This window comes from Mya arenaria, chromosome 13 (genome assembly GCF_026914265.1).
Source record: "Mya arenaria isolate MELC-2E11 chromosome 13, ASM2691426v1".
NCBI classification, from domain to species: Eukaryota; Metazoa; Mollusca; class Bivalvia; order Myida; family Myidae; genus Mya; species Mya arenaria.
This window is the reverse complement of record NC_069134.1, coordinates 14,294,778-14,321,549: the sequence shown is the minus strand read 5'-3', so window position 1 is coordinate 14,321,549 and position 26,772 is coordinate 14,294,778. Positions and strand designations below refer to the sequence as shown.

General features: G+C 36.1%; 1 protein-coding gene across 2 annotated transcripts in view; it reads right to left on the bottom strand.

Moving 5' to 3' along the window:
• Positions 1–26,772, bottom strand: part of LOC128213600 (glycine dehydrogenase (decarboxylating), mitochondrial-like) — a 66,503-nt gene that overhangs the window by 24,500 nt on the left and 15,231 nt on the right. Inside the window, exons 3-9 of one of the 2 annotated variants that reach the window (XM_052919498.1) lie at positions 8,872–9,135; positions 6,525–6,603; positions 5,215–5,350; positions 4,657–4,821; positions 3,464–3,541; positions 2,974–3,121; positions 1,612–1,808 (exon numbers count right to left, since the gene is read on the bottom strand). In XM_052919498.1, coding sequence (XP_052775458.1) covers positions 1,612–1,808; positions 2,974–3,121; positions 3,464–3,541; positions 4,657–4,821; positions 5,215–5,350; positions 6,525–6,603; positions 8,872–9,117 — 1,049 coding nt within the window. In that variant the 5' untranslated portion in view covers positions 9,118–9,135. Of the gene's footprint in view, positions 1–1,611; positions 1,809–2,973; positions 3,122–3,463; positions 3,542–4,656; positions 4,822–5,214; positions 5,351–6,524; positions 6,604–8,871; positions 9,477–26,772 lie in introns of those variants that run through there. The other variant, XM_052919499.1, reaches the window with a different exon arrangement.

The following is a 26,772-nucleotide window of genomic DNA, read 5'->3' as shown; positions in this document are numbered from 1 at the left end:
GGGGGGGGGGGTAATCCACGAATACAGGATCCCAATAAAAATTGGACCTTTAACTCTTATTATACCGCCTATGTCACAGGCTATAACTGTAGTCACAAGAAATATACATGGTAGCTGTCTACTGTGTAAGTACCCTGATCATTGTTTATATTACTATTAATAAGTAATATACAATTACACTAAAATGATAATAAGTTACTCGTGTTCAATGCTTTGTACGACAAGTTGATTATTAACTTCCTGTGCAGGAAGATGTAAAATGTGCTTGTCGACACTTGAATGTGTTTCTTTGATCTAATATTTAATTAATTGCTTCCGAGCTGCATCAAATGAGTTACATTAATAAATATTGCTTGTAGTTTACTTGTAGATAACTATCAGACAAGTGATTTTAAGTACCAGCTGTAAGTATATTCTATGTTTTTTTATTCAAAACCACACACCCTTACTATGTTTTAAAAGTACACAAAAATGCTTAATTGACATTCAACGGCTTCACTCTCAATATATCTTTTTATATTCTTGATGTAGGTTCATCTTTATTTATGACCCTAACTTTACCAATCAAGTGATAATTAACATATGTGTCTGCACTAATTGGTATATTGTCCAACTGAAGCAAGTGTCATCAACAGCGTCACATAGATGACAGAAAGCATGAAATCAGCGCATGGTGATTTGCAGACAATTTAGGATGGCAGTTTCCAAATAATTTTTTGTCTAAAATCAAAATACAAGTAGAAATTTTCCTTTTTTTGAAAAACCATAAAATTTCATGCCCATGAATATACATGATTTCACAGTCTAATCTACAGAGAAGTTGTTCATTCCACAACAAAAAAATCTAGATATTTTTTGCAAAGGGTCTACTACACACCAAAGTGAATTTTTCTTATTGTTAGATATTGACACATGTATATACCAGTCATCCAATCTAGACTTTTGGATGAACAAGTCCGAATTCTTACACTGATGCCTGGCATCACAATTTTAAAAGCCCTGGCTGCTATATAAAAACTAGAATTTGAGTAAGTGCTTGTGCTAAATTCGACCAATGATGTAGTTGATTCTGGACCTAATCTATTCTACGTCTGACAGTATATCTCTGCTGAAAAATCAATACATTTTTGCAAATTTTATGTTCACGATAGATAATGATTTGCTATTTCCTGTCCTATTTGTTGTGGATATGACAGTGTGAATTACAGTCTCTTCAAAGCCATAAATTTTGAAGCATGAATAATTTAACAAATAACTTTTTACACCTGACTTCACTATGTGAACACATTTATCAACGCTTAATATCATACCTTTTAGCTTTTAACTTTGAAAAGTGACTATTAAAATATCATGCATCAGATAAAAGGACAAATGGTTATTCTGCATCTAAACTAAATACAACCCAAGGTAAAATAGAGAATAGACACAACTGTCAAGTTTAAGTTTTTCTAGAGGACAATCCTTGCACACATATCATTGGTACATTCTTAAATAAATGGAAGCTTGCAATACATTATTAGTTTTAATAGCTGACTCACTTTTGCAAGCTACCAGGTACCAAATTACTTTGAACGTGTATAATTATTTACACTCATCATCCATAATGCCTACCTTGTAACACCTATAACACGGCCGGGCATCAGCCGGGCAAAGCTCTCCTTTGTTGAGAAGAATCCAGCATGAGGACCCCCATAGCCCAGGGGAATACCGAACCTCTGGCTGGAGCCTACTGCAATGTCAAACCCAAAGGCTCCAGGGGGCCTCAGGATGGTGAGGGCAAGCAGGTCCGTGGCACAAACTGCCAGTGTCTGGAATACAGGCAAATATGTATCTTTCATACAATGAGACAATGTTGATGGCAACATTTCCAATTTGTGAAATTTATATTAAAAAAGCAAATTCATTGAATTGATATCCCTCGCTAAATTAGGCAAAGTAATTGGCATGGCAAATCCAATCATGTGTTTGTGAAATATTCCTGATCATTGGATATGAGATATGAGTTTCTTTGCAACTGTTTGAAATAAACAATATCGTACATAGTGTATCATCTAGATTTGGCCTAGTAACCTAGATCTTGACTCCATGTTACCCAGTTTCAAACTACCAGTTAAGAAGACTTCATAAAGCCAGACATTATGATTAAGTTAAAGAAGGTTGGACAAGAAATACTGCAAAAATATAGCCCCTAGAGTATTCCCAAGAGCTTTCCTAGATTCGACCCAGTGAACTAGTTTTTGACCTCATATGACCTAGTTTCAAACCAAGCCAAGATTTCATTGAAGCAAATTCAGATTAAGTTTCATGAAAATTGGAGTGGATCTGTTTGTTCAGAAGTTTGACTTGATGACCTAGTTTTTAATCCTATGTGACCCACCTACAACAGTCAACCAAGATTAGATCAAGGGGACCATTCTGACAACAGTTTGAACAAAGTCTGACCAATCATTACCAATATTTGGTTTCGGACATGATTTACGAAAGATTTGACCGAATCTCCTCAGTTCTGACATCATGTGACCAAGTTTCAATATAGCCTTTGATTTTATCAAGGAAAACATTCTGTTAAAGTTTCATAAATACAGGACTAGAAATTTGCCTCTAGAATGTTTGTTAGATTTTGCATAAATGAGAAAAACATTTTTTTAATTCAGGGGGATATTCGTCCCACACAGGGAGACCAGGGGAAGGATCGAAATTCCAGGGCATCCCCCCCCCCCTCCCCAGGGATATGGTATACTTGTATGAGCTTAAGAATAGTAAGAGGTAAAAGGCACACAGTTGTCTCCTAATAACAATTACACCTACTTTATTCCAGGCCTTATCAGGCGCTTCAAAACCCGAGGGTGAAAATGACTGCTATATATCCCCTTCAGAACTTCCTTTTTGGGGGGTAAAATAAGTTAAAACCAGGCATTGGAGTTAAAAATTATTCCCCGATATAAATTCAACCTTGTCAGAATCATCTCTTACCCCATTAGCATGTGCCTGATCGACAAGTGATGTGAAGTCTTCAATATTGCCCTCGGTGTCAGGATACTGTACAAGGATGCCGCAGATATCACGATTACTCAGGTTCACCTCACGCCAGTCTCCTCGTTCTATTTCTATACCCAGGGCACTGTAATGAAATGGGGTGGATACATTGTGACCATCTCAGCATAAGTCCTTGTGTTTGTATTTGATACAACATCTTAATTATATCAACCCAGAAAAGGCTTTATATATTACAATATAAACAAATGATTGATCAAAAAGTTTGCTATACTGCAGTATATGTCATTAAAACTACAAGACAATAAAATAAAAAAATATTTTCCACAATTAAAGAAATTAATTGTTGAACTGGATCAAGCCTAAAATGACATAATCATTAGCTTAAATAATGAATTTCACTCTTGTTTGCAAATATCTCTTTAAAGCAGCAGTGTCATACATGTAGATTCCAACATTGACAAAGTACCTTGCTCTGGTTTCTACCACTCCAATACTCTGTGGATGGCAACGTCTGTCAATGAAGAACTTGCGTCTCTTGTTGTGCCTGAAAATACCGTGTTTCAAAATATTAGTCCTCTACTGAATGTCTTTATACAGTTGAACACCGCTATTCTGAACACCTTTTAGCCGAAAATATCGCTATTTCGAAATTATATTATTCAGATGTTATCATGTAAAAATAACGGTCCCAATTTGGTATTTCACACCTATTTATCAATTCTTAATTCAAACTCGAACATGTTATAGTTTTTCACACCATAGTGCGAATGCATTCCGGCTTGAGGTGACGATGGAGCACAATTAACGCTCGTTACAGAATGACATTGAGCAAGCGTATGCTACAAACATCGATGTCAGAAAATGACCGATTCATTTGGTTGATGTAGTGTTTATATGATTGCTGGTTAACACAACCTAAATATTATTCGAAAATGTCTATCTCATCAGATTTGATTGCCGCATTGCTCCCTCGACTCGCTACAGAACAATCCTTGCTACAAGTTTGTTCTGAATGCATACATGTGCTGTCATTTTGTTTTAAATGTTTTATGCTGTTTTAATAAAGTAGTATAATGACAAATTATTTGTCATTTATGAAACAATATATCAACAAATATTTTTGCGTACAAAAAGGTCACTCAATTGAATGTATCGTATTTGTAACCGACATTGCAATCATCACGACTTAGTATTTCACGTCATCTTTAATTCCAGGGATGTGATTGACCTGGCAGCTGGAGGGCTGAAACCATTTCAGCCATGGGTTCTTGGGGCACTTTTGGGGTCAAAAGCACACTGCCGTAAAAGAAAAACTGGCTTTTCAGAAGCTCTTTTGAGGGTTCATCTGACTTTAAATTAAAAGCAAACTGGAATATCAACTCTTAACAACCAAAAGCCCTCTAGTTACTTTCTAATCAGCTAAAAAAAAAATAATTTCATTTCATTTTTTTTTTAATTCCGTGAATTAGCGGACAAATCACATCCCCGATAATTCGCGAATGCTGTCATTTTCTGAAATTGTTATTCCGAAATATCGCTGCCTTCAATTGCAAAATTACAAAAGAATCCTATAGAATCATTCAATGATGGCTCAGTCACAAAAGTATATAATATCACAAAAAACAGCCATTGTTAATTTTTCCTTCCTACTGAAGTTACCTGTAGCACATGCCCATAGCCTCTGCAGCAGCGGTGGCTTCATCCAGCAGAGAGGCGTTGGCCACGGGGAGCATAGTCATGTCAGACACCATTGTCTGGTAGTTGAGCAGGCAGTTGAGCCGTCCCTGGGCCAGCTCGGCTTGATATGGTGTGTACTGGGTGGTCCTGTAACACAGATATGTCATTCATTATTTCATTCTTTTTCTTACCACATTGTTATCATGCAGTAGCCAAAACAAAACATCAAAAATGCTGAAAGCAAATATCAAGATCTAACAAAGGTTGATATGTGTGAAAAAAATGTTGACAACGGACAAAAGGACGTACGGACTGACTGCGACTGACAATCATCCAATCACAATAGCACTTTGTGTTCAGGTGAGCTAAAAACAAAACATTACAAATGTGGACAGACAGGCTAAACTCTGTACTGGCTTCACTGAACATGCATCACTGTTCAGGCTACACTGTACACATTATATTTTTGACCCTATAACAAATGATCATACAATTTTTTATAACACTGGCAAGCAGCTGTAGTAAATTAAAGTTCCTTACCAGCCTGGGTTCTCCAGCATATTTCGGAGTATGGTGTTTGGTGTGTAAGTGTTGTAGTAGCCTATTCCTATGTAGCTGCGGAACATCTTGTTTTTCGATGCCATCCCCTGGAGTCGCTCAAGAAGTTCATATTCTCCTGTAAGTAAAAACCAAGCAAATGAAGTTCACCTGAGGTTAAAGGAATTTAAATGTCCTATTATTATATTACTAACACTATTGAATAAAGATTACAAACTTATGTGTTACTTGTCTTGAGCACCCTTTCTTTTTCTAGTTAAGGTCACCATGACCTTGACCTTTGACATATTGACTCCAAAATCAATAAGGGTCATCTACTGACCATAACCAATGAGCATACAAGTTTGAAGTGATTCAAAAGTTATATCTATAAAAGCCAATGTGTGACGTAGGTAACACCTCTGCGGTTAACACTGCCAGGCAGAGTGTTCACTAAGGCTGCCAGGTTTTGATAACAACACAAAAACAAAAAAACCCGCAATGCAACGAAACCAGGTTTTAAATGATTGACAGAAGAACTTCAGCCTGTGTCTGTTTTTCTATTTTTAGTAACAATGACCTTGACCTTAGGGACCCCAAATGCAATCCATTGAAAGGTATCAATAAACTCTTCCTTTATACCAAGTTGTGTCAGGATATGTCAACCTTAAGTTATTCAGTTTCAACCATTATTCTATTTTTAGAAACAGTGACCTTGACCTTGAATATAGGGACCCCAAACGCAATCCCATGAAAGGTATCCATAAACTCTTCCTTTATACCTGGTTTGGTAAAGATATGTAGACCCTGATTAAAATTATTCAGTTTCAACTGTTTTTCTATTTTTAGTAACAGTGACCTTACCTTGAATCTAGGGACCCAAAAACACAATCCGATAAAAGTATCCATAAACTCTTCCTATAGACCAAGTTTGGTCAAGATATGTCAACCCTAACTAAAGATATTCAGTTTGAAACATTTTTCTATTTTTAGTAACAGTGACCTTGACCCTAGGGACCCCAAATGCAATCCCATGAAAGGTATCCATAAACTCTTCCTATAGACAAAGTTTGGTCAAGACCTGGTTAATAACTGTGTCATCAGTAATGGCCAATATCTGCTGTCACCACCACCATTTTTTCTTTATTTGGCAGGGCGGCCTGGGCTGTAAATACGAATCATTCCCTTCTGGGATTCAAGATGCTATTTTTCTACAAAAATTGAAGGTATCATCCCTTCCTATTCATGCAAGAAAACCTCTGGTAAATGAGGCCATTTCTACTGATGTTAATATTGCGTAAGGGTGAGATTACCTCTGGCTTCCTCAATATGAAGCTCCCTGTTGAGTCGGATGTTTGATGGCACAGCCTTATCCACCAGTTCTTCCATGCTCTATAAAGGGCAGACATTATATTGTTTATGAAATTGAAACTAAATACAGAAGGTGAACTCTTTTAAAATAGAGTCTGGGATTCAGAAATTTTAAACAAGAGATGTTTGTCAAACATTATGCCCCCCCCCCCTCCTGAGCGCCATGTTGTCTTTGACTCCTAAAATCAATAAGGAACATCAACTGGTTAGGCCCCACTTCCATGTCAAGTTTGATGATCATAGGTTCAGGTATTGTTGAGATATCACTAAGCAATAAGCTTGGTTGAACCATCTCAAATAGTAAAGTAACCGACCAGCTACTACTTATTCTACTTTAATACCACCTTTTTGCCATTTTTGAACTGGCCTATTGCCATCTGAACAGTCCATTTAGGCCAGCAGCCTTTATTGAGATCTTCAACACTGCACTGTTTACATACTTTTGACACACATTATCAATTGGATTGTGCAACATAGGGCGCGTTGTTAAGAACTTTGTTGAAGTACCAAAATGAATAACTGCATTGCTGTGAAACTTTTAAAGATGAAACAGTTTATGATGTGCTTTAAAAATTTATAAGTTTAAGCTACTTCTTAACAAAGCATTTAATATAATTTCCATCAAAGTTCCCCATTGTCAAAAAAATGGTCTTTCAAAAATGATCAAAATGTATGATTTACAAAATCGGGCATCAATGGAATTAATTTTCAAACAAAAGTTATGTTATTGTGTAAACATGTTTCGGACGATTGGGTAAAAAATTGTCTTGTTACAGTAACTGTTACTGTTGAGGATTTTTTTTTATGATAATCACTGATTCAGCTAAGAATTTTTACCTTTAGGGCATCAATCTTTGACCTGGCCAAAAGGATAGGATATATTTTAGAGTAAATTAGGACGAAGACATAATGAATTAAATGTTTCATAATTATGAAGTATCTTTAGGTCCTATAAACATGTTTAAACTGTTTATTTATTAAGGCAACAACACAAACCTTTAAATAAGTATGATCACAAATTGCTTTTTCAAATTTGCCTGTCTTTGTGACTTAAAAATTCCCAATCTGAACAGTACAGCCATTCCAAATGACGAGAATAAAACATTTGTGAAATAAAAGATGAGAAAATGACAGAAAATGTTTTCAAAGGTAATATTTTCTGTTTAGTTTTGTTGTTGGCAATAAAATAACTCTACTGTTATGTTACTGTATCAAAAATCACACAAAGTTTTTTTGTTATTTAAAACATCTATTTGGTCATAATTATATTGTGTCAGATGCACAGTATGTATGTATGTATGTATGTATTTCTTTAGACCTTGCAGTCAAGGATAACCCATGAAAGTGCAAGCACTTATTTCCACAAGGTCCTTTGTTTTTGCTGAAGGGACAGCACGCTGAAGAGACAGTGGTGGGATACAAGGAAATCCGGGTGCGAGACCCTAGCTCTTTTTCGAAGAGACCCCTTGGTTCTTTTACGTGCTCGGTGTAAAGCACCGATACACAGGGTACATCTTTCCTGGGTTAAACCAGTACTGAGTACACCTCTTTTCCAAGCACTATCCTTTAAATGTGGAGCGCTAGGCAAGGGAGCTACTTGTACCAACTTTTAGCGTCCTTTGGTGTGACGCAGCCAGGGATCGAACCCACAACCTCCCGCTCCATAGGCGGGTGCTTATCCACTAGGTTACGGAGACGGTCAATGATTATTTAGTAGGATTATTTATAGCTACAAATTACTTGTACATACATGTGACCTGGCACAAGCAAATTTGTCTTTTCCATTTTTGTTTACTAAAAATGCGAATTGTGAGTAAAATCAAACAAAAGAGCAAATTAAGAGCAACGGATCAATGTTGATTAATATCATGGACCAAAGAGATTTAAGGCCCCTGTTGTTTGACCATTCTTTGCATAGCCAATGGCCCCCTACTACCCAAAGCCACACTCCGAGATAAATTTAAAAACCCTCGGAGTGACTGAGGAAAGTGGTAGTTTCGTGAGGGGTGTACTGTATCATAATAGTGTTCAGGATCAAATTGTCTCATCAAAAAAAGTCAACAAAGGCAATTTTGAGTTGTTTTTAGTTGGAACAAAACAAACCTAGCATTAACAGCAATACACTGCATTGTTAGTTGTTAGCAACCAATGTTATGTTGGTTAAATAATTGGTTCTGAAGAGTTACATCACCATCAAGTTGTTATTTAATAATAAATATACACGTTAGATTGTTGCCCTAAATATAGGACATTATTGTACATGAGTCTCGTTAGCCTTGAAGATTATACCTGAACTCCAATAAACTCCAACATGGCCTGTGCCTCATCTTTGTTTGGTCCTATGTGTCTTTCAGCAAATACATGATGTGGAGGGTACAAATTATCAAGGGTGGACTGCTGTCGTGCCAGGGGAGCCGCAAAACACGTTGGAGAACCTTTCCCATAGCCATTTTGGGAAACTAGTTGTGTCTGGTACGAACTCAGTGTGTAACGTAAACATTGCGATTGTTTCGCAAACTGGCACACTCTCAACATAGTTTACCTGTGTTCTGCCTGAAAAAGTATCAGTCTTATAAGAGTTAACTATCCCTTAATGTTTACACTATTGTAAATCCTTTAAACGAACGAACCAATCCAATATTCCGACAACAAATTCGGAAACAAAAACCACCGACTGAGGCCCACAAAAGGTCAAGGTTGCACGAGATAAACATCGTGACCAGCTCAATCGTACCAACTGAAAAGCCGGCATACCATTTTGAAGCGTTCAATATGTTCGTACAGATTAAGTATGGAATGGGTAACACTGAACAGAACTGCGTAAAAATATATATGCTTTTATTATTAACTTATGTTCGATGCAGACGGTTACAGAGTCACAATCGTTAAAGATGGCGCGTTTTGTGATGTCAAATATCATCGCTTTAACCGACCAATCAATTAACTTTATTTCGGAGGTGTATTTCATTCTTGCTTGACTAAGGCGGTCGGTTACAAATATTCCCGCAATTTATTGATTCATTTTTGTCAGTTTAAACGGTATTTATTCAAAACAATCACTCAAAAACATTTAAAATGTAACAAAAAGTAAGGATCGGAAAAAAGTCAAATAACAATTATGTAAATTCCTTTCCTACAGTACCAGTACAGTCCCCAAGAACACAATATCTGCTTCTATTTCTATATGCAGCTATTGAGTTATTGCACTAAGGTGTTGTATTGTTATTTAAAAAAAAATATTCTTATTAGTTTTATGACTTTGTGAAATATGCACGTTTCATACTCACTTTAATTTATAAAGGTTTGCTTTCAACACCCTGAGTGTGTTTCATGTTACAAAGCACAGTGATGTATTAAACTTTATACAACAATAACCATAGGCAAATCCGGGGGGGGCGGACCTGGCGCGCGCCCCCCCCCCCCTAAAATTTTCCAAGTATATGTATAAATTATTAATATCGTTCCATCATTGTAGATAGCTTTTAAGGTTATGATTTGCTCCACACAGGTAAGCCTGAACACGGTAATGTCGTTTTTTTGTGCTCGATTCAGATCCAATTCCGGTTTCCATAGCTCCCAAACTGTAATGGTTTAACCCTCATCCTGCCTTCAAAGAAATAGTCCGCTGAATTATCATGTGTTTGGTCATTAAAACTTGTTTGGCCCGTCTGAAAACACAGCTTGGATCCAGATCAGACGCCGAGTTAGTTCGTCCAAGCTGGTTAACTTTAAAATTACTATGGTCGCAATCGGTATGATAAGGGTCAACACTGTTTATAGCGGTAAGGGACAATTTACGAGAGGCAATTCATTTAAACTCATAAAAAAAACAATTTCCCACTATGGCGTCAATTTCTATCTGCTCGAGATGCTAATACATGCGTATCTATGTAGTAAATGGGTAATTTCGATAAAGTTTTGTTTGTAACCCAAGGCATGCCGATAGCGACCGTAGTGATGTCGTCAACCAGATTGGATCCGGATCAGACGCCGAGTTTAGCAATCCAGTAACATTTTCACCAAATTCGATAATATGAAACAAGATTAACTTAAGAGATCAAATACAAGAGAATTCAGCGGACTACTTGCTTAAAGCAGACACTTTCACTCGGTGTCACTGAACAAACATTAAAGTTTGCCCAATAACTGTGTGAATTACTTTTTCAATTTTACCAAGGTCTTTCAATTTATGCGGGGAAAAAACTTGATCTATAGGGAGGTGACGATCAGCTTAACGGCGTTACTACGTTACAAAGTGTCTCTCGCAGTTCAAGCTTTGTAAAAACAGTGTAAACCATGGAACGCCGGGGCGCAATGCTTCTTGCGAAATGCGGAATACTTTTTGCATAATGCTTAATGTTTTTTGCAAAACGCTTAATGCTTTATGCGAAATGCTTTTTGCGAATTGCTTAATGCGAAATTCTTTTTGCGAAATGCGAAAAGCTTCGATTCAATATTTTTTACCGTTGTTAGCATAAATTGAGCAGAATAATTTTGTATGAAATGAAAAAAGGAACACATTAATTAAAATACTTTTATCTGCATGTAATAGAGGTGAAAAATAATACGTTTGTTGTGTATATTCATTAGAATAACATATATAAACACACCAATACAATATAATATTCAGAAACGGTAAAGTAAAGAGGTGTCCTAGAGAAAATATGCCAGAAAGTCAGTTAGATTGCGAATAGCAAGATGTGCAACTCTGTATATTGCTGTAAACGCGTTAGGTTAGAAAGAGTATCGTTTCTTCCACCGTATAATAATATTTCTGTAGCAGTATCAGTAGCCTATGTCTGACATCCCCTTCACTGCCGGGAGCAGTTCGGAACGTGCACAATATTTCGTCCGATTCAATTTGATTGTGTTATGCCATATGCGAAATGCTTTTTGGGAAATGATTTTTGTGCAAAATGCGAGATGCTAAATGATTTTAAAATGCTTCATGCGAAATGCGAGATGCGAAGGAAATCCGTTATTCAGGAGGTGTTACTATATTTAGATTTCACATAGCACGAGCTTCCGTAATTCCGTACCCGGCCATTCGATTGGTCGAAAATGAAACTATTGTTCTATATATAGCATTTGCATAACGCATTTCGCAAGAAGCATTGAGCCCCGGCGTTCCATAGTAAACACATGCAATAGTTTAAGAGCCTGAGGCCGTCGCGAAGGCCTCCGACCCCCTGAATTACCATGAAAACACATGGGGGCCTTAGCGGCCAACAGAAGTCAATTTCAGAAGTTACGCCCCCCCCCCCCCCCCCCCCCCCTAAGTGAGAAACCTGGAACCGCCACTGATAACATGACGCCCATTTAATACCGTTAGTATAAGGTTACCCGATCCAAAGTAGAACTTGAACACTTTATACTTAACAGAGGCTGCAAAGCGGGTGCAAATGTCATTTAAATGCGTTAATGGTCACAATGCCGCGATTTCAAGTAATCCTGTCGAACAAGTAAAAGCAAGTTGAACATGTAAGCACTCAAATGACAATAATTCACATATTAGATTGTATTCGTCGCATTCACAAAAGATTTCAGGTCGCTAGAAGAGTGGGCGTTCATAGAAACACAATTCTTAAAGTGATACTTGTAATGTTGTGAGCATAGAAGCTCCGCCTCTATATGCAAATTAGTAACCGCCCTGCTAAGGCATCAAGGTGGAACCCCTAGAAGTATCAGAGAGGCAGTAGGATTCAGACTATTGATGTACTCACATGTTATACACTTGTAGAATAAATGTAGTAGAACTATTAGGTGTCTTTATTACATACCTACATTAAAACACAACAATACTCTTATTCAAAATCAATACATATACATGCATAACAAACATCTACTACATATTTTGACTAATAAACCTTTAAGCTGCTACTAAATAATGCATTTATGGAAATAATAATCAATTTCTCGAAACTTCTTAATTCCCCTATTACATGATCAAGCTAAGCTCCTTAGTTTTGTTTTGGTATTATTTGTGTAATGTTAACTTCTTTAATGGTTTTTATACTTCAATAAAGAATTATTATTAAGATATTCAAAATAATCCATGATTTTAAGTATGTAATTTTGCTAATTGAAATAAGTTACTTAAGCCTGTTATGCACAAATTAAACTCGCCGGTATCCGGCTTCATAAGAACCATTGTTTTCGACATTTATTCATCCTTTTGGGAATATTTAAACAATATTATTAATTGTGTTACATTTTATATGGGAGTAATAGTGCATCTTTAAACTTATGAACACGTACCGGACTACGGGAAGGGTGGACTCCTGCACTATTAGATAAACATGTAAAGCTCATAGATTTATTTCATGGTACATAATAAGTTTAGTTTTTACGTTTTTTACTTATGTTACAAATTCTTTATAATTTGTTGCAAAAATAAATATTTGCAATAAAATTTATTCAAATATTCGTGCACGTCTATTACATACCTCTGCTGAATTTTTCATTGAATAACATGTGGAAATCTGTAGTCGGACATTGGTCTAGGTTGTGTAATACACCTGTGTCTCGTTTCAATAAACGAAAAGCTCTTTTGGCAAACGGCAAGGCATGTAATACATACAAATCTTGGTTTTATTATGTAAATGAGAAAATGGTAAGCCTTGACTTGGATATATATATACTAATATGAATGACCATGTACCAAAATCCACCGTTGTTAGCCAAATATATGATAAAATGATGTCAGCGTATGTCAATGAGTGGCACGATTCTATTAATAGACCAAAAGGTATACGTGGAAGGGGGTGGAAATAAGTTAAGAAACTATTGCAAGTATAAAATTAACTATTCTGTTGAAAATTATTGTAAATTGATTATGCCGCCAAAACATAGGGCATCGTTAAGTAAATTTAGATGCGGGGTAGCCCCTATTCGAGTGGAAACAGGCCGATATGAAAATCTTGCCCTAAATGATCGTCTTTGCCCTTTTTGCAATTCTGTTGAATCAGAAATTCATGTGTTATTCTATTGCAAGTTGTATAATAATATACGAATGCCATTGTTAGAAAAGGCGAACACATTTAATCCATTATTTCAAAGTATGTCCGATATAGATAAGTTGTCTTTTATTTTAGCAAATAACATGTTGTCAAGACTTAGTGCCAAAACCTGCAACGATATTCTTAATGATAGGATGTTTTATTTGTGTAAGTAATGTTGTTGTTGTTTTTAAAACTTAAATTATCGTGTTATTTTACGTTAAGCTAGAAATGAGTGCTAATCAGTTCATCTACGGTCTGACCGGGGTGATATTCGATTTTTTACACCCATTTCGTAAGTATGCACGCTTGTGCGCGTTCGTGTTTTCAGTATTTTATTTTGTTTGATTTAACTAAGTTTTAAAACAAGATTAGCATTGGTTTCTAGTTTCTTACTTTTGTATATATCGATTTTAGATGTTAAATAAGTAATGTATCGTTTTATGTTTTTGTGTGCTATAGTCTCTTATAACTCAAATACTGAGTGGCAATGCATATTTTAATGTATATTTAATAGGTGATGTATATATGTTGTATTGATGAGACTTTGAAAAACTATCAAATATTCAAACGTTCCTAAAATATTTCAAAATTAAACGTGTCACTCTTCGCCTATGCGCGGTGTCGGTATATCTTGTCATTATCACATCTTATCATAACTCATAATGGTTAAATGTAAGAAATTATTCAAATTACAGGTGAAACCAAGATTATGATATATGCATAAATTATACGAAAATCAAGCATTCTTCGGACGTTTTATTCAATAATTATAGTTTAATCGTATTTTATTGTATATAATACAAGCATTTTTAGTGAAAAGATATCCCCCGCCAACGATGGCTTGTTTGTGCTTGATGGCTTGTTTGTGCTTGAAGGTTAAAAAAATCTCAGAAAAAATAAGATAAGCACATTGGTTTTACTGAGAAACGGCTGCAAACAATGATTTTTTAATAAATCAAGGCAATAACTCTAAGGAAAATTGACCAATCCAAAAGAAAAATAGACAGGCATCATCACAGTATGTTGGTTCTTATTTATTCCAAGTGTCATGAAATTCTACCAGCTAGTTGCATAGAAAAGGCTGCAAACATGGATCTTTTAATAAATCAAGGGCAAATAACTCATATAGAAATTACACAATCCAAAATATAAATAAACAGGCATCATCGCAGTATGTTGGTTCATATTTATTTCAAGTTTCAAGAATTTCTACCAACTAGTTACTGAGAAATGGCTGTAAATGAGAGTTTTTCAAAAAATCAAGGGCAATAACTCCAAGTACAATTGACCAATCCAAAAAAAAAAAATGAACAGGCATCATCCCAGTAAAGTAATTCATATTTATTTTAAGTTTCATGAAATTCTGCCAGGTAGTTACTGAGAAATGGCTGTGAATGTGCATTTTTCAAAAAATCAAGGGCAATAACTCCAAGGACAATTGACCAATCGGATTTTTTTTTTGGACGGGCATCATTCCAGTATAGTGGTTCATATTTATTTTAAGTTTCATGAAATTATACCGGCTAGTTACTGAGAAAACGCAGGTGACGGACGGACGGACGGAAGGAAGGAAGGACGGACGGAAGGAAAGACGGACGGACGGAAGGACGGACGGACAACACCATTTCAATATCCCCCTCCCTATTTCATAGGCGGGGGATAATACGCACGTCATATAAGTCATTTCAACAAATAATATAATAATACAGTTGGGTTGGGCCACAAGTTAGAAAACAACGTTAGAAAATGGCCCTCCCCGCAGTGTGTCAGACTATCGTTTAGATTGAAAAGTTATGACAAGATCAATTTACATGTGCATAAATAAATAACATATCATGATAATAATCAATTTTAGGTTTTGAATTTGTAAGAGATTGACTTAAGATAAGTTAACGGAAGAGGGAGAGAGAGAGAGAGAAAGAGAGGAGAAAGATAGAAGTTTGTATCTTTATTTACATCTCATCATTGCAAATACCATAAAACACATACAATGTAAAATAGCATTAAAAAACAGTGCAATGCCATTCCATTCGGAATTATAAGAGATGGTCCATGACCTTTTATAGTAATATTTTACATATCTACACAATATTCATGTACATGTATTCTAAAAGCTAACAGATTTGCTAAATTTATCATTAAATATTTCATATCGAGTAGTAAAATATAAAATTAATAGTTTCTTTAAAAAACATAAAAACAAGCACAAATGTGACCATCTAAACGTAAATACATATTTAAGTCATTTGTCAAAAGAAAGGACATTACATAATAGAACCAGTTCTTGCACAGTTGAGTTGCATTGCTGTATGCCCAGAGTGCAGCGCGTTTGTTAAACCTGTAATCGTCCATACATGCTATCTTTGACCAGTACAGTGATATACTTTTCCACTGGCGAACTATCGGGGGTTTCCAACCCATTTCACCAGCTAACCCATCGTTAGACGTATATTTACCAACACCGAGAAAAAAATCTCTGAGCCCTGTTGTGTACAGCTTCAATACAAGCGTATGACCGGTATCCCCAAAGAGGAGCACTAAAACCAACAACAGGCCAAACAACTGCGTCATACAGTTTTGTAAATACATCGTATGGGAGTCCTCCAACAATCTTACATTTAGCAATCAGTAAACCTAGGGCTCGACTTGAACTTTGAGCAACAGACTTGACAGTAACATTTAGATCTAAGTGTTCGTGAAAAACCACACCAAGGTAAGTATATCTATCTACCGTTGTTAACTGACTAGAACCAGACACAAAATTATAAGTTGTACGTGATACTGAATTGGGTCTAAAATGGACTATGTTGCTCTTAGTAGAATTAACATGCATATTGTTTATAGAACACCAGTCACCCAAGGCAGACAAAAGTAACTGCATTTCGTCTGCGGACTCGGCTAACAGTACAATGTCATCAGCATACATAATAATACAGACTCTGTCGTCATTAACAGGCACACCAACACCAAACGATTTAAGATAAATTGACAAATCATTAATGAATAAATTAAATAATAGAGGCGATAGAATACAACCCTGTCTTAGGCCACAATCTACATCAAACCATTCAGTTTAAAGGGAATTAACCCTGACACAAGAGGAAACCGTATTATATATGGACTTTAAAGCTGTAAACATTTTACAACCAATACCTAGATCGGTTAGCCTTTTCCATAGAATATTTCTATCAATAGTATCATATGCTTTTCTAAAATCAATAAAGGCACAAAAAGTAGATTTACGAGACGTCTTCCTTGTATCAAGAATATTATATAAAGACATAATGTGATCAGTCGTGCTTCTACGTTTTCTGAAGCCATTCTGCTCGTCAGAAACTATATTATTTTCTTCAGACCATTTGCTTAGCCTGCTGTTTAACACATGACAATACAATTTGTACATTGATGACGCCAGGGAAATGCCCCTATACGATAAGGGATCTCTTTTATCCGCCGTGGACGATTTAGGTATAGGATAAATGATGCACTTACTCCACAGTGACCCTTGTCAAAACAAATGCTAAACAGTACGTGAAGAAAAGAAACAGACGCATCATTATTCGATACCTCTACAGGAATATTGTCTTCTCCACATGCTTTGCCTTTATTTACAGACATTAATGCATTTCTGACTTCCAGGACTGATATACCATCAATGAAACAAGGATCCATATTTCCATCATTAGTAACATAACTATTTCGATCATAGAATGAGAAAAGATACATGTAAACGAATCTGTTGTCGCCAAGTCCCCGTGGCTAGTACTACAAGTATAATGAAAGGCAGGCTACTGAACTCCATTTATTTTAAATCTTTGAGTAGCAACAATATATTTTTGCACTTTTTGGAAAATGCATGTATTCTGTTCGTCATTCAGATTACTGTAGCCGTGTAGTAATTTATTGGTACTCAGTGGGTGATATTGCCTAGTTTGAAGGAATAATTGCCGCCGTTGTACAGCAAACCGACTACATTTGAAAAAAAAAAGTGTTCAGCATCTTCAATTTCTGTACCACAGACACAGTTAGGGGAAATTGCGATATCATTATTGTAAAGATCGGAATTTAAGTTGCTGCAATAATTACACATTCGGGCATGATGGACTGAGGCGGATCTGTCACCTTCTAAATAAAATGAGGGAACTTTGGGAACAGAATATACAGATTTAATTTTATCTTTAAACGCGGGCAATGATACTGCTTCTTTAACGGAGGTGCCAAGATCGTTCCACAATCTCAGTGTGGATGGAATTATAGACTGTGCATAAATTTGAGGTCTTCTATGTAACGTTTGAAAATTTTCTGAGTTCCGTAAATTGTACGCGTTGTTACTAAATATTTGCACGCTTGGAGGAAATAATTGTTCGAGGTAAGATGGTAACATGTTGTGTTTGTGTTTATATACTAATGTCAGCTTTTGGATTGTTCTTTTATTCGTTAGTGACACCCAGCCAATTTCTTTGAGTAGATTGTTTATTGATACGGATCGTGTGAGACCGGTAACTATTCGAGCAGTTTCATATTGAGTTGTGTCTAGCGTTTCTTTTTCATATTTAGCACAATTATCCCAAAGTAATGATCCGTATTCAAGATGCGGACGAAGATATGACAAATATATGTGGTTAAGTGTTTTTCTGTGTAGCTTAAATTTCATCAATTTCATAATACCAAGAATTCATGAAGCTGTTGCGATGATATTAGTTATATGTTGGTGCCAAGACCCATCCTTACTGAGTGTCAAACCAAGGTGCTTGTGGTGATCAACAAGCTGAACAAAGGTGTTATCAAAAATAAGTGTTGGACTATTTCTTGGACAATAGGTCAGAAACATTGCCTCTGTTTTAGCGGGATTAAAGTTGACTAGCCATTGTTTAGACCATGCAAGGATACAATTTAAATCATGGTTTATTGTGTCTTCTATCATATTTACGTCACGGGAGGAAACAGCCATCTGTCGTCTGCGAAGAGACGAGTTATGCTTAGTAGAGAATCTGCTATGTCATTTACATAGATAAGAAAAAAGTAGAGGACCTAAAATGGATCCTTGAGGGACACCACATCCTAATAATTTTGATTTTGAAAAGGACGATTTTACAAAAACTTTTTGACTTCGGTCTTTTAAGTAATCTGTTAGCCAATCCAATTAAAATCCATTGATACCATATTGTTTTAGTTTAAAAATAAGACCTTTGTGCCAAACTCTATCAAATGCCTTGGATATGTCGCAAAACACAATACATGTTGATTCTTTATCATCAAATGCTTTACACATTTGGTTATAAATGTCTACCAGCTGATATTGAGTCGAATCGCCTGGCAAAAAAAAAACCTGATTGCTTTTTATATATTAGGTCATTAGCATGAAGATGATTATAAATACTTTAAACATTATTCTTTCCATGACTATACCAACACAGCTTATTAAGGAGATTGGTCTATAATTTGAAGGTTCGTCCGGTACACCTTTTTTAAAAAGGGGCATGACATTGGCTGTTTTCCAATGCTTGGGATATTTTCTTTCTATCAAAGACTTGTTAAATAATAAAGACAGGGGGAGGCATATCGTTTTCGATGTTGCTTTCATCATTTTGTGGCTAATACCGTCTGGGCCAATAGCTTTGTTAACATTTAAGTTTTCTAGGACATCAGTTACATCCTGTTCTGTAATTGCAAAGTTAGATAAACGTGAGTGTGTTTTATAAGTGAACAAGGGGAGAGTGACATTTGAATCGTCAACGGTTGATATTGACACGAAGAAGTCGTTAAGCGAGTTTGCCTTTTATTCATCAGAAGTAGCAACATAACCATTCGCTGTTTTTAGAGGAGGAATAGCATTTGTTAGGTGAGAGTTGTTCTTAACTAAAAGTTTCACAGTTTTCCAATACTTCTTAGAATCAATTGTACTTAAATCGTTAAGAGATGTTTCAAGGCTACAATAAAACGTTTGCTTAGCATATTTTTTCATATTATTTACTTTATTACCGAATGTATTGCTTTTTGTTTATGTCTATCACGTTGGCGACTTGTACGTCGGATGTCTGTGTTGTACCATGGTTTATCATTTGCTCTCATAGTTACAAATTCGGATGGAATACATTCTATACAAAGTTCGATAAGTTTCTGTGAAAAGATATAACACGAGTTGTCAATATTTTCGTTGTTGATAAATGACCAATCTGTAATTCTGATGAATTCGTTTAGTTTATCAAAATCCGCTCTATTATATCTCCATATTTTCCGCTTATAAGGCAATGAATGTGGTAAGGTGATTTTTGTAAATATGTAGGTGCCATAATGATCACTTACATCCGGATTTGTTTTAAAGACACCTGAATCAAGAACAGTTATTTTGTTTGTAATTCCGATTGGATCGATTAATGTTTGAGTATTTGCTTTGACTCTGGTCGGCTCGTAAATGCAGTTTGTCATGTTATTTAACGATAAAATATCGCGAAATTTATGTTTGTTTATGTTTAGTTGATCTTCATTAATATCTCCTACTATAATCATTTTATCTTTGTATTCTAGCGTTTTTTCTAAGCAGACGTTAAGCTTGTCCCAGAAATCTATTGAATAATGAGGGGGTCTGTAAATTGTGCAATGTAAGTAACGAGTGTTCGAGTCATTGATCTCAATCCATAGCGATTCCGGTAGTAATCTCTCTAAATCAAGTAATCTCTTAGGGCGCAAGTATGGTGTAACATAGACTAGAAACCCACTTGAATGGTTTGTAAAATCCTTTCTTAACATATAAGTATAACCTTCTATTTTTAAATAATCGTCCGAAATATTATTATCTAACTTTGTCTCTGTAAAACATAAGACATCGTGATCAAGGAAATTGTCCTTAATAGATTCCAATTTATTTCTAATACCTCTAATATTTTGATGTAAAATGGAAAGACATCCGTCTTTATGTATTTGAGGACCAGGATTAGTCTCAATATCACCAGAACGAATAATTAATATACGACACGTTAAGAAATACATCAGATCGACTGGCGTATATATACATCTATTAGTAATACCATTTTATTGTGTGAATTTAAAATCATTGAACTATGATATTGATCAATTATCAGTATTGTTGCTAAGTGTAAAAGTACATTTTGCCCATGGGCCAATTCGTACTTGATTATATAGTGTATGCACCTTTTAACAAACAGTATCAATGAAAATGCAAAATTTATGCATTGTCGAATAGGATTAAATGAAATATAAGATTTGTATGACATTCGCTGCCTACAGCTATTACATAACCCTACTGATGCCCGCCACGCCATTAGCTCATTACCTATTAGGCAAAATAACAAGAGCCGTCGCTCGACTACGCCGCTTTGTCTTAGAATACAATAACGATGTAATAATACCAAGTTTGGTCTCTTTATGTCAAACCTAACTAAAATTATCCGATACATAAGGTGACTTTGATGCTGCTCTCCCACCAGCCCGCCCAAACAATGACGCAAGTCATTCAAATAACTTGAACAAAAAATCAAAAAAAATCAAGGGCCATAATTTATATTTAGGCTTAAAACAATATGCCTTTCAAAGGAAATTAAAAAAAAAATATTCAAGGGCCATAATTTGTATTTAGGCTTAAAACTATATGCCTTTAAAAGGAAATAAACAAAAAATCAAGGGCCATAATTTGTATTTAGGCTTAAAACGGAATTATGTTTCTTGTTGTAGGATGGTCGTAAATAATTTTGAATTTTATTAAGTGCATTAAATGAACGGTATAGAAGTTTTTTTTATTAAAATCCCAACTTTCCCTTAACGTTTACTTGCCTAAACTTTAACCTAAGTCAATCAGGGGCCATAACTTGTAATAAGGATATGGATTTATTTAACCTCATTGGGTGATGGTCCTGAACAATTGTGTGAAGTATAAAGTCAATTGAACGAAGGGTATAGAAGTTATTAAACAATATCCCAACCTGCCCTAAAACTTTAACCTAAGTTCCATAGTCAATCAGGGGCCATAATTTGTATAAACGATAATATGGAGTTATCTTACCTCATTATGTGATGGCTCTGAACATCTGTGTGAAATATTAAGTCAATTGAATGAATGGTAATGGAGTTTTAAGTGAAAATCCCAACTTGCCCTAAAAATTAACCTGCCCTAAAACTTTAATCTAAGTCAATCAGGGGCCATAACTTGTATTTAGGATAAAACTTTAACCTGCCCTAAATCTTTAGCCTAAGTCAATCGGGGGCCATAACTTGTATTTAGGATAATATGGAGTTATGTAACCTCATTGTGTGATGGTCCTGAACAACTGTGTGAAGTATTAAGTCAATTGAACAAAGGATATAGAAGTTATTAATAACTATTCCAACTTGCCCTAACACTTTACCCTGAGTCCCATAGTCAATCAGGGGCCATAATCTGTGCAAAGAATGATATGGAGTTATCTAACCTCATCATGTGATGGCCCTGAACAACTGCGTGAAGTATTAAGTCAATTGAATGTAGGGTATTGGACTTATAAGTGAAAATCCCAACTTGCCCTAAAACTTGAACCGGACGCCGACGCCGACGCTGAGCGATTAGTATAGCCCACCTATTCTTCGAATAGTCGCGCTAAAAAACGACAAACATGTGACGAACAGAAATGGGGTTTGAATATAAAGGGGACGAAGCGACAAACACATTGAAAACAAAATGAGTTCGAGTAAGAATAGAACAATGAAAGTGGAGTATATACATAGGTTATACATTACAACAAGAGCTACCAAAAATAGCCAGCACATAAATAACATCAGATTTGACAAAATTAATCTAAGCAGTGCAGAAAACCCCTATTTTATATCCATATATTCATGAAATCGGTCAAGCGACGAAGCCAGTGATTTAAATACCAGTAAAATAGTATGTGTAGGATCTTAAATGTAAGTGTATACGACAACGGTGATAATCAAACAAGAATATTGAGAATCACGAGGCAGGACAAATCAGTGTCTACTTTAAGGCTAAGCAGATATAGTTGTAAGACAATGAGCACAAGATGTAAATATTTTGCAAAAATAGCTATAACAAGAGATGTTTGTCAAACATTATGCCCCCCCCCCATGAGCGCCATGTTGTCAGGATTATATGGACAATTGAATGAAATATGCATGGACCGAAATGACAGCTGATTCGTTGTCGTTAAGGCAGTTTTAAGATTATGACCATTAAAGTGTGAGGATAGAGTGTGTTATGACCATGACCTTTGACTCTATGAACTTAAAATCCAGAGTCATCAGCTGGTCACCAGAAACCTAAATGTCAAGTTAGAGGGCCATGGGTGCAGGCATTGTCAAGTTATCACACAGACAAGTTTTTTTCGTTCAAGGTCACTGTGACCTTGACCTTTGACCCAATGACCCCTTAAATCATAAGGGGTCATCTACAAGTCAGATGCAACTCCAAGTCAAGTTTGAAGGCCATGGGTTCAGGCAATGTTGAGTTATCACTCGGACAACCTTTTACCATTCAAGATCACTGTGACCTTGACCTTTGGCTCTATGAATGCCAAAATCAATAAGGGTGATCTACTGGTCAGGCTTAACATCCATGTCAAGTTTAATGATCATAGGGTCAGGCATTGTTGAGATATCAGTGGGAGAAGATTTGTTAACTTTTTTGCGTTAAAGGTTACTGTGACATTGACCTTGGCCTGATGGCCCCTAAAGTCGATAGGGGTCATCTACTGGGAAGGCCCAACCTTCATGTCAAGTTTGATGACCATAGGTCCAGGAATTGTCGAGTTCGCTTTCAAGGTCAGTGTGACCTTGACCTTTGACCCCTAAAATCAATAGGGGTCATCTACTTATCAGGCCCAACCTCCATGTCAAGTTTGAGGGCCATGGGTGCAGGCATTGTTGAGTTATCACTCGGACAACCTTTTATCATTCAAGGTCACTGTGACCTTGACCTTTGGCCCAATGACCCCTAAAATCAAAAGGGACCATCTTCTGGCCATGCCCAACCTCCAAGTCAAGTTTGAGGGCCATGGGTGCAGGCATTGTCGAGTTATCGCTCGGATAACCTTTTACCATTCCAGGTCTCTGTGACCTTGACCTTTAGCCCAATGACCCCTAAAATCAATAGGGACCAATTTCTGGCCAGGCCCAACCTCCAAGTCAAGTTTGAGGGCCATGGGTGCAGGTATTGTCGAGTTATCACTCGGACAACCTTCTACCATTCCAGGTCACTGTGACCTTGACCTTTGGACAGATGACCCCCCAAAACAATAGGGGTCATGTACTGGTCAGGCCCAATTCCAAGTCAAGTTTGAGGGCCATGGGTGCAGGCATTGTCAAGTTATCACACGGAAAACCTTTAACCATTCAAGATGACTGTGACCTTGACCTTTGGCCCGATGACCCCCCAAAACAATAGGGGTCTTTTACTGGTCAGGCGCAACCTCCAATTCAATTATGAGGGCCATGGGTGCAGGCATTGTCGAATTATCACTCGGATAACCTCTACCATTGAAGGTCACTGTGACCTTGACCTTTGGCCCGATGACCCCCCAAAACAATAGGGGTCTTCTACCGGTTAGGCCCAACCTCCAATTCAATTATGAGGGCCATGGGTGCAGGCATTGTCAAATTATCACTCGGACAACCTCTACCATTCAAGGTCACTGTGACCTTGACCTTTGGCCCGATGACCCCCAAAAACAATAGGGGTCATCTTCTGGTCAGGCCCAACCTCCAATTCAATTATGAGGGCCATGGGTGCCGGCATTGTCAAGTTATCACTCGGACGACCTTTTACCATTCAAGGTCACTGTGAACTTGACCTTTGACCCGATGAGCCCCAAAAACAATAGGGATCAGCTACTGGTCAGGCCCAACTTCCATGTCAAGTTTGAGGGCCATGGGTGCAGGCATTGTTGAGTTATCACTCGGACAAGCTTTAAAATTATTTTACCATTAAAGGTCACTGTGACCTTGACCTTTGACCCGATGACCCCCAAAATCAATAGGGGTCATCTACTGGTCAGGCCCAACCTTCATGTGAAGTTTGATGACCATACGTCCAGGAATGGTTGAGTTATCACTCGGACAAGCTTTGGACTACCGACGGACCGACCGACCGACATACCGACATGCCTGTGCAAAGCAATATACCCCTCTTCTTCGAAGGGGGGCATAATAATTTACATTGTTGAACATGGCAGTCTGTTATTCCAAAAATATAGTCCACATGGCCATAAGTAACATATACATGCATGGACAATTAAAATGTAAGGAATGTTCGTATGGAAAATTATGTAGGCTTTGTAAGACAAATGATGAGAAACGAACATAAGAATATTGTAAGTCTAATAAATAATGAATGTACAGTCTGAGCAACTGTTGGAAATTGGATTTATGGAATATAACGTCGGTGAAAAAGTGTTAGAAATGTAGAAATTTAAGAATATCACTGCAAATGCAAAAATTAAAATAGCTATGTTTGCAGTTATATTTCTTTATCGTTAGATCTACAGTTAGCTATTAAATAATGAGGATTTTTTTTATTAATATCTATACAACAGCAATATCAATACAAAACACGGTACATCAGATACACAGGATATTTGCAATTATCATATGACTTAATGTTTCATCTATGTTAAATAAGCTTATTTCTTGTCACACCTTGCCATGTTAGATATTGAATTGCTGACTAAAATTTTAATGTTTTTGTTTATATAAAAAGGGGGAGGGGATAAAAAGGGGGTTTCTGAGAGACATACTGGTATTTCATATTTGGTTGTTGTTGTTTGTTTTATTTTTCATGATAAGAAATTCCACTTATGTAAGTGAATATCGAATTTATTTTTCATGACGGCTATTTCGCGTTCGGTATTTATACGTATTTGCAAGTACCTTTCAAAATTACGAAAGTTTGGTATTGCTTGTCGGTATTTTGAACAGAAAATGAAATATTTCATCAATAGAATAATAAAGTTTGTGCTGCTATATTTACTCCGTGTAGATGTGTTTACTCCAAATAAAACTGTTAATAGATTAAGTTCAACAAGTATATTCTTAGTCTGGAGATAGGTCTTTAGTTGTTTCCAAAGATCTTGTATTATGGTGCACTCCCAAAACATGTGGCTAATTGTTTCTTCATTGCTTGAGCACAAGTCACATTGGCTCGAGTTGGATATTTTGCATTTGAACAAATATCTATTTGTAGGTATGATTCTATTAATTATTTTAAACTGAAAAGCTTGTATACATGTATCAATTGTAGCTATGTAAGGCATTATGTAGATTTCCTTCCAATTTAATTCTTTATGAAAAAGATTTTCCCATTTTTGTTTGTGCTTTAATTCTATATTGCTGTTTTTAATCTGTGTACTATAAAGAAACTTTTATATGTTTTTTTAGATTTCATTTCATCAAGCATCGACGTATATTCTACTGGAATTGTTATACTCGAAGATTTCAGATCATTCTTCATATGTTGTGGTATATTATTAGTCAGTTGTAGATATTTAAAAAAGTTACCATTAGGAATTTGGTAAAGAAATTGCATGTTATCAAATGAGTAGAATTTCTTTTCTCTAAAATCGAAAATGTGTTCGAGGTATATTATTCCCTTGTTATGCCATTCTTTATAATATAAAATTTTATTATTGCATTTCATAGATGAATATTGTTCCAGATGATGAATTTTCTGATATCAATATTTGTTTGCTTCCTCTTAAGTATATTCCACGAGTGCAGAATATTATGAGTGAATACGTTATGGCCACATATGCCTTTAATGTCATTTTCTTCAAGTTTACAATCAAGTATAAAACTCCCACCGTTCTTTTCTAATACCTTGTTAACAGATACTTTCCATTTACCTAGATTATTTTTATCAATGAGTCTTTTTACCCAGCTTGCTTTAATAGCAAGTAAGAAGTATCTAATATTTGGAAGGTTAAGTCCACCGTTTTCCCTGGAGCAATATATTTGTTCTCGTTTGATTTTATCACGTTTATTATCCCAAATAAAGGTAAACATACATTTTGTGATATCGTCTATCATTTGATCCGGTGGATTTGGTAGCACAGTGAAAGGGAAAACTAATTTTGGAAGAGCGAATGTTTTAATTACAGAGACCTTTCCAAGCAGGGTTAATTTTCTATGTTGCCACTGTTTTAGACATTTTGTGAATTCTTGTATTGTAGGTATAATACTTTTGGTT